The sequence below is a fragment of the Malaya genurostris genome, chromosome 3 (assembly GCF_030247185.1).
Source record: "Malaya genurostris strain Urasoe2022 chromosome 3, Malgen_1.1, whole genome shotgun sequence".
NCBI classification, from domain to species: domain Eukaryota; kingdom Metazoa; phylum Arthropoda; class Insecta; order Diptera; family Culicidae; genus Malaya; species Malaya genurostris.
In genome coordinates this window covers 206,629,636-206,646,319 of record NC_080572.1, presented here as the reverse complement: position 1 = coordinate 206,646,319, position 16,684 = coordinate 206,629,636, and the positions used below count along the sequence as shown (strand labels likewise).

Below are 16,684 nucleotides of genomic sequence, written 5' to 3'. Positions count from 1 at the left end.
CTGTTTTGTTTTGAAACATTTATTTATTTATTGAACAACATTATGTTGTATATTTCTATCACCGTAACCGTTGGTAAAATTCTGGAATGAATATTAAGATTAATTTGTTCACGTGCACATTTCACACATATTTATATAAATATGGATTTTCATAAGAACAAGTGTTCTCATCCGAGTTAGTATCAGATTGCGATTCTAAACCGTATTTACAGCTAATTTTTTGTACAGTATATATCGAGAAATATTCCATATATTTGGAGTTGTTTTGTTCAGTGTACTGATTGGGAAAACTTTCATATGTGCATTAAAAAATTTGTGGTGTATTAGTAACCTTTTCTTCCACCGTACTTTACTGTGATGTCCCTCATGAATCGCAAGAGTCATCCATATTGATATATAGTATATTTGGTAAAATATGCAAAAAAAAGTTTTGAAAAATGCACTCGACCAATGTTCAACCAATGTTCACTAACTTACGTTCAAATGAAAGGTCTCACATTCCTATATAACTCTATCAAATTTCAACCGGATACGACTTCCGGGTCCGGAATTACAAGCTGATAGGTATAAACATTTCATTTTCCAGAGCGTGTTTTTATACATGACAATAAAAAATCGTGGAAAATACTTTCAACTAGCCGTATAGTAATCATAGTTGAACGGGTTTGATTAGTTGATGACCAAATACATCAATTTCTCAGAAACGGCAGGACCGATTTTCACAAACTTTGATTTAAATTAATGGTATTATGTTATCTTGAGTAAGAGTAGAATTTTGTCCAGATCTGATCTCCGATTCCGGAAATACAGTGTTAAGTGTGTATAAAATTACAACCCGCCATCTAGAGCGCAAATGCAAAAAAGGAAAATTCTTCTAGATTTTGCTCAAAATTGTTTCAATTTCTAGGACTTAAAAACTGAACTCTCTTCATTTTCTCAGAGACAGCTGAGTAGGTTTTTACGAATTTAAATCCAAATGAATGGTTCTACGGTCTCATAGACTGCTGTTGATTTTTGTTCGAATGCTACTTCCGGTTCCGGAACAACAGGGTGAAGTAGGCTTAAAATTTATACCGTCGTGTAGAGCGGAAATACAAAAGAAAACGAGGAATTCCTATAAACTTGGTACGATACTTTTTTTATAAATTGGAAAGGTTATACTAACTTATTTGTTTTTATTCAAGAATGAAATAAAATTTGTAAGAAGAGTCCTACTTATAAAAATATGAGTTATATGAGAAAGGCTTCACACCACTAGTTGGTTTAAAACAGGTTTTCTTGGTTTCCTGTAGCTAGAGTTTTGAAGGCGAAATTCTGTTATGAATCAAATTGAAAATCTCACGGCAATCTCAACAAAATGAGTAAACAATAATAGACACCAGTTTGGAACGATCCGAGAACTCAAGTGGCTAACCATCGATTTAAAATTGAATTTATCCGAAACCAGTGCGCAATTATGAAAGTATTCTGTAGAATGAGTAAGAAAAGAAATACTAACATTTGAGGGCTTTTTCAATACATTAGTACGAAATAAAGTCAAAGCTGTACAATTTCAAATTAATATGCTCGAAGTATGCTCCAGGTTTCCATAAAAAAGAGCATAAACTACAAATACTCATTACAAAAAATAAACTTTAGAATGTTCGTAGATTTTTCAACCGAGTTTGCTACTGAGAATCACTGGAATTTCGGCGACTATGAATGAAATTCAAAGGGCTTCCATCAGCTTTCGACCATGAACCATAAAATGATACTGATTTCATTAGCATGCCTTCTGTACCACTGTTTCTCCGGCAGATAACGACCTTCAAACGTCAACCTCGAATTAAAACCCGACGATTGTCATCATACACCTCTTCAAACCGGTTCCGGCTCCTGTTGTGATTTTGCTGCTGGACACACCACATATTTTGCCACAGCGCTACAACAATTAACCATAGCACAGTGGTGCGAACCCACGCGTAGATTGAACTCAACCGCGTTCCAACGTGCCGATGACGCTGACAACGGATGGCGTCAGACCGCAATCCCGCAAAAGGTTTTTTGTTTCACCCTCGCAGTAACATTCGAGCACCCACTGAACCCATCACGCGAAAAAGGAAGTATACGGCCAACGGGTATGACATTCAAAACCGTCTAGAACTCATCGGCAGAACCGGTTCTGAAGACAGTCAGAAAACTGCCAATCGACTTTGTTCTTTATCCTCAGACGGGTAGTTCTAAGACTTGTGTTGCGTAACATGACACAAAGTTTTATGTGCGTTTTTTTTTATTCAATACATGGTCCGGTAGAATTTATTCTTCCCGTTCCACAAGGTGCTACAATCTACTGTAAAATTCGACTTACCGTTTCGATGGGCATCGTGTTGCAGCTCTTGAGGGGCAACTTGTACCGAAGTGCTCCCTCCTGTTCTCGGTACTCGGTGAGGCAGGTAGAGTTTTTCGCCAATCCCTTCGGATACACCATCCCGCTAAACTGACCATTGAGGTTAGCGGGTGCATCCTTGATCGTGATCAGCATCGAACCCGACAGACATTGTATCCGCACAGTGGGTTCTTTGGTGAATATCGTGGCGGATCCTGGGTGAGAGAGGTAAAGAAGTGGAAGAAAAGTGCATATATTAGATAGGTTTACAACTTTCATTCTGCCGGCGGATTGAACGTTCAGATCTTTGCCGCACGAGCAATGAACTTCCATTTTGCCTATGGTATCGTGGAAAAAGAATTAAACGACGAGCCGCGTAAGAACATTGCTGAAAACTGCTTTAATTTTTGCAGCCTCCTTCTTGGCAACAAACGGAACATTGGCTCTCACTGGAATGTGTCTATTTGTCCGTGATGATGCTAGTCTCGGATAAGTCTGGCGTTCGTTCGTGATCACATAAATCTTCCACAATGCATGTGATCTTGCAGTTAGATGATGTGGATTTTAACGTTACTTATTATTTTCACTGATGGCATGCACATTTTCCAGCCGGGTCTGTTCCGCTTTGTCTACAGGCATGGGCAAGAGCAGAAATTATTCTTAATTTGTTCTATAGATAGTATCGTCTGTTCAAGCAAAATTGTGGATGTTGAAATTAATTTGAAAAGCATTACATATATCAATATGAAACTAAAGTCTATTACAATTTTTTTCAAACATGAAAACTAAGCATATTGCATTGCTTTCAAATATTTCCCTTGGCTTGTCCATTTTTTTCTTAGATCCAAGAAAGGTTTCACACCTCGATGCTACAATTCTACCTTAATTACAGATACACCGCAGATGGAAATTATGGAAATTAAATATGTGAAGGAAAACACCGATGCAAAAAATGCCCTCAAAGATGCAGTGAAACGTGTTATTAGTCGATACGAATAAAGCAATAAGATGGATATCATGCTAAATCAACAAGTAGCTAGGTCATAATCATTGCAAAGTTATGCAGTGTTTCAATTGATGTGATGAACAACAAATTGAATTATAACGATCTGTTCTTTGTTTTTGCCTTTCTTTATAGAAAAATAAGAGAATTTTTGGATAAACCGACTTTCGAAAAGAGCCTCGGATACTCATACAGATTGATATCATTCGACTCAGCTCGGCGAGATCGGAAAATGTTTGGGTTTTTTTTGTTCATTTTTACCACTCAATTTACTCAGAGAGGGTTTAGCCGATTTTAATATATTTTTGTTCGTTTAAAAGCTACTAAAGTTCTGTCCAGCTAGAATCCGGAATCACTTATTGTGTTGCAGTGGTACGGAAAGTGACCGCTGCAAGAACGGTATGATAATCCAACGTGGTTCACAATAAAAAATGCAAAAACGTTGTAAATTAGCAAATCAACCGTGTATGATGTGCTCAAACGTTTAAGAAAGCGAAAAAGCGTGGATCGAGTGCCTCAAGGCTGGCGTCGTAGTGTAACATAAGGCCGCAAGCTGAACCCGAAGGTGTTGAGAATCCCCAGAGCAAACCCTGAACTATCAGATAATGAAATCGCACAAAAATTCGCTGCTGCTCGAAGAATTCGTTTGCCTGCAGGATATCGTTCTTAACGAGCCAGCAAGCAACCAAACAGAACGTTGAAGCAAAGTTTCGTTAGCAAAACTGGAGCTCGGAAATTGTACCAGCAGGTTTGGACGAAATTCCAAGGATGGTTGCTCATCGACGATGAAACTTACGTCAAAATGGATTTCGGACAGCTTCCTGGACAAAAATTCTACATGGCGACGACACGAGAAGATGTTCCTGCAAAGTTTAAGTTTGCTTTCATGGACAATTTTTTCAAAAAACTGATGATTTAGCAAGGGGCAAAGACCAAAGTGTTTGTGACGAATAAGACGATGGACTCGAAGCTGTATAAGAAAGAATGCTTTAAAAACCGTTCACTACCTTTCTTTAAAGCCCATAAAGGTCCCGTAAAGTTTTGGCTAGATTTGGCGAGTTACCACTACAGCCGGGAAGTAAGCCAGTGGTACCGCGAAAATAACGTAGATTTCATTAATAAAAACATAAAGCCAACCAACTGCTCGCATTTTCGGCCCTTTGAGAGATTTTGGGAAATTATGCAGCGGAGCCTTAAAAAAAGTGGAAAAACGGAACGTGACTCAGATGGCCGAAATGTGGAACAAATGTGCCAAGGAAGTTGACTCCGGAGGTGTGCAGTGTTAAATGGGAGAAATCAAGATAAAATTTTCATTAGAAACGAAGAGAAATGATTAATTTTTTTAGTTGGTTTGACAGTAAAGCCGCTATGGTTATGACCAAGTTCAGTTTTTGCAATGACTGAGTGGAAACATATATTGGAGAAGCCAAATGAATGAAAACCCCACTGAAAAGAAGATCTTCTGGAAAAAAAATACGCTCAGAGACAGGACTCGAATTTGCCTTCTTATGCATTCCGTGCATATTCTGTACTATTTCGCCACCCTAAGCACTATGATAGACACGGCTCTACCACACGACTAGGTCTGGTAAACCGTACATCGAATATGCTCTAAATCCTATCCGCCTCACGATCGTTATCATATATCAAAACATCTTCTCTGGGTAGGAGAGTATATTTATAATCACTTGCTGCCTTCTCTATCGTGCCAGTCGCTGGCTGTACTCTCCTATCCAGTGCTTGAGCGGAAGAATAGATATAGAGCGAGAAGATTAGTGTTTGTTGTCTGATGAACAGAGAAGAAGTTTTGATATATGATACCGGTAGTAGCTCAGTGTGGCGGAAACGGTAGACGCGTATGAACGGAAGGCATAAGAACGCAGGTTCGAGTCTTGTCTCCGAGCGTATCTTTTTCCAAAAAAAAATCATCTTTCCTGTAAGTTTCTCATTCATTTGACTTCTCCAATATATGTTTCCACTCAGTCATTGTAAAAACTGAAGAGAAATGATTTGTATTGATATTTGTTTCCTTAAAGTACAGTGAACTACCTTTGTTTTGATGTATTAACCTTATTTGTACGTCAATTCGTTGCCGAGATACAGATGATTTTACTATTCCAGATTTTAAATAAACATAGCTTTATTGAATTGTGGATCAAGTTCAAAGATCAAACGACTGTGATTTCTAATTCCGGAGATATAATTGTTGAAAATAAAACAGAACAAACGGTTTTCCGAACTTCTAACCTCAATGATTTATTCAGCAGTATAGTGGAGGAGGTTAAAAATTTCTATTATTATATCTATTATTATGTTCTATTGAATAGTTAGTTTAAGACAGCATGTAAGTTACTTATGTTTAGTGTCTGTTTTTCGTTTAATGTAATTCGATCTCAATGTGACTCACGTGGAGCGCTTCAACTGTAATTTTAGTTTTTAGTATACAATATTTCAATAGCATTCAAATTGTTCTATTTTTACCTCTCGCAAAGCTATAATCACTTAGCTTTAAGTATTTATATTGTAGTGTAGGAAGAAAACTAAATTTTTATCAGCACAGCATCGCACAACTGATATAAGTTTTACAATCTAATTAGAATTAGGAACTTGAAAGGAAACTTCACCTGCTAAGATCAGCATAAATGATGACAGATTGGATTTACACCGTAGATTTAGATTATGTACATTTTGAGTAGATTTTTTGCATGATTACACTGAACCAAAATGATGACAGTTTATTGGACCTGGACTATATGGAGGTTCGGCGCGTGTAGTTCGCGACACTCACCCTCAGTGCGTTGTGATTACGAATCCGGCGTACTTCTGGTTGAACCGACATCCAGTACAGCGATTTTGACAGCCGGTCTTTCCAGGATCCCATTCGAGGTCTGCACCGTCGCTCGACGAACTTGTCCATCTTTGGATACGGTGATATCAATGATGCGCCCTTTCGGCCAACAGTTTCTGGGCAGGTCGTTGTCCACGATCACCACTATGTCCCCAACGGCGATTGGTTTCACTGAGTCAAACCATTTGTCTCTACGCGTAAGCGTCGGAAGGTACTCAGCTACCCAACGTTTCCAAAACTGATTGGCATATATTTGCGACATCTTCCATGTTCTGGTTAGTGCAGCACAACTATCGTCAAACGCGATCGGGGGCTTCGAGCCGTTCGATGACCCCAACAGTAAATGGTTAGGAGTAAGTGCGCATGAAGCGTCATCTTCCAAAGGTAGTTCCGTAAGCGGTCTAGAGTTGACTATCAGTTCGATTTCAGCGAGCATATTCCGAAGTATCTCGTCAGTGGGCAGCCGTTTTGGCTTTATCTGGTCCAGGGCTTTCTTGACCGATTGAATTAGTCTCTCCCAGCAACCCCCGAAATGTGGTGCAGCAGGCGGATTAAATGACCACTTAGTATCAACGGTAACGAAGTGTTTCATCAGCTTTTCTTGATCGACGTTTGATAAAGCTTCTTTCAGCACCCGATTAGCACCTACGAAGTTAGTTCCGCGGTCACTTATAATCTCAACTGGCGTTCCTCTTCTGGCGATGAAGTTTCGCAGTGCGATAATGCAAGAATCGGTTGTAAGCGAATGAGCCAGCTCCAGGTGAATGGCTCGCGTAGTCATGCAGGTTATCAGAACTCCCCATCGTTTCTCGACTCTTCGCCCCAGAACTGCATCGGGCCAAAATAGTCGATGCCGATGTATGAAAAGGGACGTATAAAGGCTTTGAGACGCATTGGCGGAAGGTTTCCCATCATTGGAAAACGTGGCCGAGCGGTTTTGATTATGCAATACTGACAGTTACGGCGAACGCGATGATACGCAGATCGAAGAGCAGGAACGTAATACTTCTGGCGAATCTCGTTCAGAATGGTTTGATGATTCTGGTGTAGATACCGCTCGTGATAATTGGTGATTACTAAATCAGTCACGTGGTGGGTTTTTGGTAGCAGAATCGGACGTTTAGTATACTCATCGGCGTACTCGCACTCGTCTATGCGACCGTGAATTCGTAGGATCCCATTAGTATCGAGCATAGGACTGAGTTTGTACAGAGGACTATTCTTGGGAATCGATCGTGCAATCTTGTCGGATTGCCCTTCAGTTCGGTTCAATATCGATATTTCCTCAGAAAAGCATTGTAACTGAACAAGACGATAAATCACTTTTTCAGCAGCAACCAGTTCTTCGTAGGTCAGTGGGCCAATCATCTTCGGTTGATTCAAGAGCCGTTTGCGTACATTCAGCGGAAAACGTCGCACATATGCTATGCGCTGTACAAGTTGTCCCCAGCTCGAAAAATACTCAAACTTCAACGCGGGTTCCCGAATGAAGTGATGCAGTGAACTCACACGAAGCTCTTCCGAAGTGATACCAAAGTTTGTATTTGACATCGGCCAATCTTTTTCAGCCTTCCACAAAAATGCCGGACCACGAAACCAACGACTCGACGGCTCAAGGCTAGGAACCTTTTGCCATTTTGTGGCTTCATCTGCGACGTTCAACTTAGTTGATATCCAGTTCCATTCCGAAATCTCAGTTGATTCTAGCAACTCGCTAACTCTGAACGCTACATACTGACTGTATCGACGATGATCTGAATTAATCCAGCATATTACATCTCGCGAATCTGTCCAGAAAAAACGTTGGACCGGTTTCAACTTGTGCGATTCTTCAATACTACTAGCTAGACGGGCTCCGAGAACTGCCGCTTGTTGTTCGAGCTTCGGTATTGACACAAAACGTAATGGAGCGACACGAGTTTTCGATCCGACCAGAGCACATTCAATACAATTTTTGTATTGGAACCTGAGGTAAGCAACAGCCGCAAAACCATTTTCCGAAGCGTCTACAAACATATGGAGTTGAATCAATGTGTTTTCACTCACGGGTACGATCGATCGGTAGCATCTCGGTACGCTGACAGTTGAAACTGCTGGTAGCACATCCAGCCATATGCGCCACTTTCTGCTTTGTTCTTCTCTTATCGGATCATCCCAGGCTACACCGGTACGCCATATTTCCTGAAGTAGAATTTTTAGATACATCAGAAAATTTCCTATCAATCCCAACGGGTCGTAAACCATCATGAGTGTTCGCAGGACCTGTCTTTTCGTAGGAACCGTTTCATCCGATAGTAGTGTTCTATCGATTCTCGGTGATACTTTGAAGGTGAACGTGTCCGTAGTTGTGCACCACCACATCCCAAGGATCTTTTCCGTCGCCAAAGGGTTGCCGATGTTCAAGCTTTTTTGTGCATTTGATCCAGTATCTAGAGTTGCCTGCACGTGTTGTGAGTTCGATAGCCAATGTCGAATTTCAAATCCAGTCTGAGCGTGTATAAACCGTACGTTTTCTGCTAGTTCAATCGCTTCGTCTTCTGACTCTACACTGGATAACATATCATCCACGTAGTGCTCATCCACAATGGCTTCAACTGCTCTGGGGAACTGGTGCTGGAACCTTTGTGCGTTCTGGTTTTTCACAAACTGAGCACAGCTTGGTGAACAAGTACTCCCGAAAGTCATCACCCGCATGACATAGACAACAGGATCACGGCTTTGATCCCCCTCGCGCCAAAGAAATCGCTGACACTGTTGATCCGCTTCGTTAACCATAACTTGATGGAACATTTCTCTTATGTCTCCGGTTATGGCAATCCGAAATTCCCGAAACTTATGAAGCACCGATAGCAAAGAAGTCAATTGGTCTGGACCTTTTAGTAGAAGCGAATTCAACGATATACCAGCGACGGATGCAGCAGCGTCCCAAACAATCCGAAGTTTTTCAGGCTTATTAGGGTTCTGAATCGGAAATATCGGCAAGTACCAGCATCTTTGAGTCTTGTCCTCTACTTCTGCAAGAGATAGCCGCCGAATGTAACCCTTTTGCTCATAATCCCGAAAGTAATTTTTCAAGGTTTCCAAAAGCTGCGAGTCGTTTTGTAACCGTTTCTCCAAACATATCAGTCTCTTAGTTGCCATCGTTCTGCTCTCCGGTAAGTGAAAGTTATCGTACTTCCATAATAATCCCGTCTCATATCTGCTACCCTTGAACTGTGTGAGCGACGTTAACAACTTGACCGCTCTTTCATCTTCCTTCGATAATATCAGCTTCGACGGAACCGCTACACCCATACTATCCAGCGAAAAATACTCTTTAACTGCCTTTTGTACACTTTCATCGGCTTCTTTGCTACAAGAACATATGTGAAAACTGTGATACGCTGCATGATCCGTTGATGGGGGTCCGACCTTACAGGGCCCGTATACAAGCCAGCCAAGTCGCGTTCTTGCTGCTGTAGGTTCATCTACATCTCCTTCTCGACTATCGATTGCATGACCCAAGTGACAGTTATCGATTCCTATCAGGATTCTGGGAGAAACGTCTGTATATGAATCGATGGAGAGTCCTTTCAGGTGACTGTATCGGAGTTTCATGTTTTCGAACGATAACGATTGGCGCGGTAATGCTAGATGATGCACAGTGTGAACTTTTGGTATCAGATGTGTCTTGCTCGCGCTTTGGATTCCTGAAATCTGCAGTGCAAGTTTGACAGAATCCTTTTCCTCGCGATGCTGATTAGATGTCCAATTCAGATAAAGCGGCTGCGGTTCACCATCCAGTTGAAGCTCCTCCAAGAGACTATGCTCCATCAAGGTGGCTGACGATCCGTCATCCAGGAAGGCGTATGTTCTTATAGACTTCGTACGACCATGAACCGTAATTGGAACATAACGAAATAGAACTTTTCCAACGTTATCGTTGTGTGAATTCTGGCTTACTGTTTGCTGTACTGTTGGTTGAGCTAGTCTCTGTTGATATCTGGAATCATCATGAAGTAATTCGTGGTGCATATATAAGCAACCATTCCGGCCGCATGATTTTTTGACTTCGCATGCCCCGAAATGCCTTTTCAAACATTTGCGGCAAAGCTTATGTTGCCTCAACGTCGTCCATCGATCGCCTACTGAGAGATTCTGAAACGCCTTACATCCGGCAGCACTGCTGCAAGCTCCACGACAAATGATGCATTCTTTCACGGATGTCTTCGCAGACTTCAGATTTGGCTGCCCCGGAACACTGCAACTAGCTTCAGCATGTACGTGTATATCCTCTCTGCGACCACGTTTATCCGTTTTGATTCCGCTTGCAGACAAAGTAGTAGGAATAGTGACAATACAAGCCGCTTCGACTAATGTTTCGAGCCAGTCACTGAAATCAGATAATGTAGCTGTATTCATTTTCTGACGGTGCATCGCCCACGTTAACTTTATACTTGAAGGTAACCTTTCCACCAATTCTTGCAGCAGAGCCACGTTGCATAAATGTTCTTGCAAGCCACATGCTTTAATCATAGCACACATGTTCTGAACGGCAACACCAAAATCAATGAGCGTACTCAGCTTCTCCGCCTTTGGCGACGGCATATCTCTGATACGACAGATTAACGAGTGTACTACTACTTCCGGACGGCCAAACAATGTTCGCAACATTTTCATTACACCTTCTAGTCCAGACGGGTATAACAAACGACTACGAACCGCCTCTAGCGCCTTTCCTTTCAAGCTGCGTTGTAATCTAAGCAAATTCTCTTCCTCCGTAAATCCGCATATTCTCGTAGAGCTCTCAAAGCTTGCAAAAAATAGCGGCCATTCTTCCGGATCTCCCGTAAATAAAGGTAACTCCTTCGAAATCGCTGAACGGGCTGCCAGTTGACTTCTGCTTGGCTCCTGCGGCTCATCGAACGAAGAACTATTACTGGAGTCAGAAACAGAATCATGCGCAACAGAATTTATTTGCGTAGCATTATTTCCCGGACTTGGTACAAAATTTCCCACACCAAACTGTGAAAGAAGACGTCTCTCGAGATGCTGCAACTCTAGCGCTTGCTTCTCCGCCATCGCCGATAACTGTTGCTCTATTTGGTGAGAAATTCCCTGAGCGTTTTGCTCCGCCACCGCATTCACGTTTGGTATCACCGTCGAGTTCGCGTTCGGTCGAAGTCGATCCGCTCGAAAGGCCTGCATCCGATGATTGAACACCTGCTGCTGTTTATTCAATGCCCGTTCTAGCTCCAAATCCTTTTCCCGAATACGTTTCTCATAGGAATTTTGCTGTTCGTAAAGTCTCATCTGTAGCTGATTTATCTGCTCCTGGAACTTCTTGAAGTCTATTTGCCTGGTTTGTTACTGACTGTTGCTGATCCGTAGTTACAGGTGCTAGCGGTGTAGAAATTCCAAATGCGCCCTGAGCTGCCCTTGCTTCAATGCACTTCGCACAACTCCAGTCAACATATGCAATTTTCTCATCAACGCCTACGCACTCAAAATGGTACCACTGACTGCACTCATCGCAACACACCATCCGGCTATCGTCCGGAGATTGACATATTATACAACTAACACCAGAGGGGGGATTTTCCGGCTGGGAGAGATCTTTTTTCGAACTAGAGCCCTTTGACATACTCGCGGTTTATTGCACACCCGATCGCGAATAAACGAAATTTTTAATTTGTTGAAAATACAACAGAACAAACGGTTTTCCGAACTTCTAACCTCAATGATTTATTCAGCAGTATAGTGGACGAGGTTAAAAATTTCTATTATTATATCTATTATTATGTTCTATTGAATAGTTAGTTTAAGATAGCATGTAAGTTACTTACGTTTAGTGTCTGTTTTTCGTTTAATGTAATTCGATCTCAATGTGACTCACGTGGAGCGCTTCAACTGTAATTTTAGTTTTTAGTATACAATATTTCAATAGCATTCAAATTGTTCTATTTTTACCTCTCGCAAAGCTATAATCACTTAGCTTTAAGTATTTATATTGTAGTGTAGGAAGAAAACTAAATTTTTATCAGCACAGCATCGCACAACTGATATAAGTTTTACAATCTAATTAGAATTAGGAACTTGAAAGGAAACTTCACCTGCTAAGATCAGCATAAATGATGACAGATTGGATTTACACCGTAGATTTAGATTATGTACATTTTGAGTAGATTTTTTGCATGATTACACTGAACCAAAATGATGACAGTTTATTGGACCTGGACTATATGGAGGTTCGGCGCGTGTAGTTCGCGACAATAATGGTATGTAATCGTCAAACGTTTTGTTTTTTTACCACTAATTTTTTTCTGAGATGGCTGAGCCAACTAACTGTGATTTCTGATTGCGGAGATATACCACCTCAGTTATATTTACGACCGTTTCGATACGTTCGAAAGTATATAAAATTCGTATTACCGTTTACGTTCGTATCAATCACACTTTCAAATATGCATGTACGCATAAGACCAACGCCAATCCAACATTAAACCATCTGTTCTGATACAGACTTAAGTGGTAAGGAAAAATATTCCATATCATTTTCTATTCGACTTGTTTTACTACGATTTCACTTGTCATGCTTGTTTACGTCCGTATCGACTATTCGACAAACACATACTTTCGAACGAATGCGAATAAGCCACTTTGTTTTCAGTCGCATGTGTAAAAACGCGATTCCTGTGCAAAAGAAGGATCGGCATTGTAGGTAGCTTTTTAGGAAGATTCCATAGTCCATACATCAAAGAAGTGACGAATGCTATACAATAAATAAATAAATTGCATAAAAAAAATTGAAATTAAATTTCGTGCAATTCAAAAAAGGTCCAGTATCTGCATATTTTCCAGAAAGATGATGCGTAAAAATTTGGAACCGCGCATATGAAAAAGCATTCTACTATGACTGCTATGCTTTCTAAATATTTTACTCAAAAAAACAAATTTATCATATAATTGCAAATCGCCTTTACATTCGAAAATACATTTGTTGGAAAAGAATGTATTCGAACTGTTTTTTTTTTTTTTTTTATAATAAAATTTTTATTGGGCTCATTTGCGTTAGCTTAACGTGGCCGATTATCTTGTTGTTAGGTGGATATGAGTGGAAGCCGTATTATGGGGCGACCTGCTCCCCTAAAGTTAGTAAAGGAGTGTCAGGAGGGTGGGACCAAATATTCGAACTGTTGATTTGCAACATTAAACTGACGAATCCAAACCACGGCATTTCGTCCATTCGTCTGTAAATAAGAATAAGAATGGAACTTTCCGTTCGTACGAATGATGTTCGAATACACATATAGTTCGTAACGAAACTGGCATACATTCTAACGTTTCACATATGATTAATTACAAGAATTGAAGTGATTTCTTCATGGCTCTGCATTTATTTGAAGAAGGTTACTGATATTTGTATATTTTGTGGCAAACGAGTAGCGTTCGAAATCATTCGAGTGAAAACAAGAATGGCTTATTCGTATTCGTTCGAAAGTACCCGGGAAGAATGAGAGTGATAATAGTATAAGTGACGGAATCGACAAACGCGTTTTTTCACTACTCAGTTTTCTCAGAGATGGCTGCCGCGATTTCTACAAGTCTAGACTCGTTTGAAAGCTACTATTGAATTTTTGATGACGTTCGAAAAGCAAACGATTGTCATTTCCGGTTCTGAAGATACAATGCTATAAGTGACGTAACCGACTAACTGCACATTTTTCATCGGGTGAATTTCTTTGAAGATAACTGAAAGAATTTCAATAAAGGAAAGCTAATGGAGTTATTCAAATTTGGTAGGGTTACGGCGAACATTCCTTCGAGTTCGAGTGATGTAAGTGATAGTGATTGATGTGATTTCCATTTAAAAATTTGCACAAGTTTCCAGACGAATATCAGACTCAAATGAGCGCAATATTTTATTGACCATCAATCGTTAAAACATGCAAATGGAATAGATTCAATTTACATATCTCAAGGTGTACATTTGTTTAGAGGCGTTTGGACTCAAATTCGAATTTTCATTGTGTCCGCACATAACAACCCATAAAGTTATCACCTCGGTTGCAAGCTTTGCATCATTGTGATGCTAAGGACGTACTTGAATATTACCTACACCATATTATTCTCACTTTGTCTGGGGTACATGCATTTAACTAAGGATCTAATAACCGGAAGATCTACTATGCGTAGAAGGTGCACATGGTTTAGTCAATGGGCAATTTGCTAATTACTGATGACATTTAGCTCTCTAATTGTGGGATCCGATTTCTCGTTAGATCGGAAGCTTTACAACTTGACCAAACATTTCAATCTATAAACATTGTTTGCCAATGTCATAAAATCTTTTCTAGTAAATGTTAAAACTCTCTTATATATGATCTGTGAATCAACGTTTCTATTTTTGGAAAAAGTTGCTGTAGTAAACAGTAAATTTTATTTAGGTGTTCTGGTACAACCTTTATTTGGTGATTTAAAATGATTTTATAACAACTGTTTAGAATATGTCAATGCAATGAATCAACTATTTTGCCTTAATCCTATTCACTCGTTTATTTTGTATCACGTAATTTCATTTATAAAAAATAGGAAAGTTTTTGTTTTTTACGCGGTAGTATTGCAATTTTTTCTTCAGTTTCCTCGAATAAGAGCTGTGAATCAAGATTTCCCGGGACTTCAATATAGGATATTGTTGAAACGTTCACTCGGGAAGTCAGTAAGTTTAGTGGTGCATCCGAACATCTTGAAACCGGAACATACTGAGTCGCGCGCGAATAATACCAATACTAAAATTTTTACTAACAAATGTCCTTCTCCCGTGATACTTGTGGAGTGCGCAGTAGTATAAACGGTCTCTAGTAACAACAAGTGTTGGACTAACATCCCTTTCCATTCCTTAGACAATCTACGTTCGGGCCTAGCCGGCGCCGGTACTGATCATTGAATTCTGGGGTTACCAGAAGATGTACATTGAAGGATGATTTACCAGTCCCAGGTCGGATCATCTAGAAACTCCCTGTACAATTTCAGCTAATCCCGATAAGTAACGGAGTAGCAACCAGTCAGAAAGATTGTAAATTTTGTTTTTCATTATGAATTTCACATAATGTAGTCGCAAATTAATCACATTTTCCAATTGTTAAAATTTCAATACTAGAATCCCATTATGGTTGTCGCTAATAACTTGGGACTTAAATACAAGAGTAAAAGCAAATAAAGTTATGTCATTCAGAAGTGTTTTCATCTTCCGTTTTTGCAATTTTAAGTATGGTTAATGTAAAAAAGCTATCGAGAACTCTTTTGTGCCGCGTACTGCGGCCCGGCAGAAAATTTGAAAGTCCGGCAGCCCGGCAACTTTTTCTTTTCTTTACGTTTCGTCTTAGACTCGTCAGTGCAGAGCAGTTCAAGTTGAACTGCTTATTGCAAACTTAAACAGTTCAACTTGAACCGCTAAGCAGACGTAAAGTTAATGCTACTTGCAAAACACTTATCATTTGGTTTTGCAAGTAGCATTAACTTTACGTCTGCTTAGCGGTTCAAGTTGAACTGTTTAAGTTTGCAATAAGCAGTTCAATTTGAACTGCTCTGCACTGACCAGTCTAAGACGAAACGTAACGAAAAGTAAAAACGGTTATGTGCCCTAAGCACAAACATAGGCTAACCCCTAAAAGAACTTTTTCTAGGCCCAAGAATGCCAGGCGAGACCCTTTGCAGGTGGAGTCTCTAACAATCCACAACTCAGAAACTGGAGATTTGAAAGGTGGAATAAAATACAATAACAGTCTATTGGGTAGGACGGTCGCTCATGAGGGTTACCTTTAAAAAAATCTGTTTTATTCCACCTAGTAATGATGCATTTTTCATATCAATCATTTTCTCATATATAATACAGTGGTATTCTATTCATAATATTTCTCCTCGATTCTTGAAATAAACCAAGGGATTGTTTGTGCATTAACTAGTATAACCTGCAGAATGAAACACGAGAAAAAGAAGTGAGTTACGATGTTTTAAATACTTCCGGAACCGGAACCCAATAACTGGTATAATCGATGACATCTGAAAACTATTTTGAAAATGTTATACGAGTTTGACATCGTACTCTACTTCTGTGTTAATCGAAAACCGGGAGCCAGGATAGCCAGAATCGGTTTGTTTATCTGCCTACGGATAATGACTATCGATTTGTAAAGTTTTGAATCCAGTTTACAATTTTTTTAAGGCTTTGGATTCGCCGCTTTAAGTGACGGGTGTACAATATTTAATACACTTTACTCTATAGTTCCGGAACCGGAAATCGGATCCGAAAGAAATTCAGGAATTCTGTATGGGCCATAACACCTTTCATTTGAATACAAGTTTGCTAAAATCGGTTCAGCCATCTCCGGAAAAATCTAATGAGATTATTTCACACATACACATACACATACAGTCATTGCTCAGCTCGACGAACTGAGTCGAATGGTATATGACACTTGGTCCTCCA

The 16,684-nt window shown here is 40.0% G+C and overlaps 1 protein-coding gene across 6 annotated transcripts in view; it reads right to left on the bottom strand.

Annotated features, from left to right (window-relative positions):
• LOC131438175 (uncharacterized) overlaps positions 1-16,684 on the bottom strand; it is a 140,271-nt gene that overhangs the window by 45,307 nt on the left and 78,280 nt on the right. For all 6 annotated transcript variants that reach the window (XM_058608009.1, XM_058608013.1, XM_058608008.1 and 3 more), the window contains exon 5: positions 2,348-2,580. In XM_058608009.1, coding sequence (XP_058463992.1) covers positions 2,348-2,580 — 233 coding nt within the window. The remainder of the gene's footprint in view (positions 1-2,347; positions 2,581-16,684) is intronic.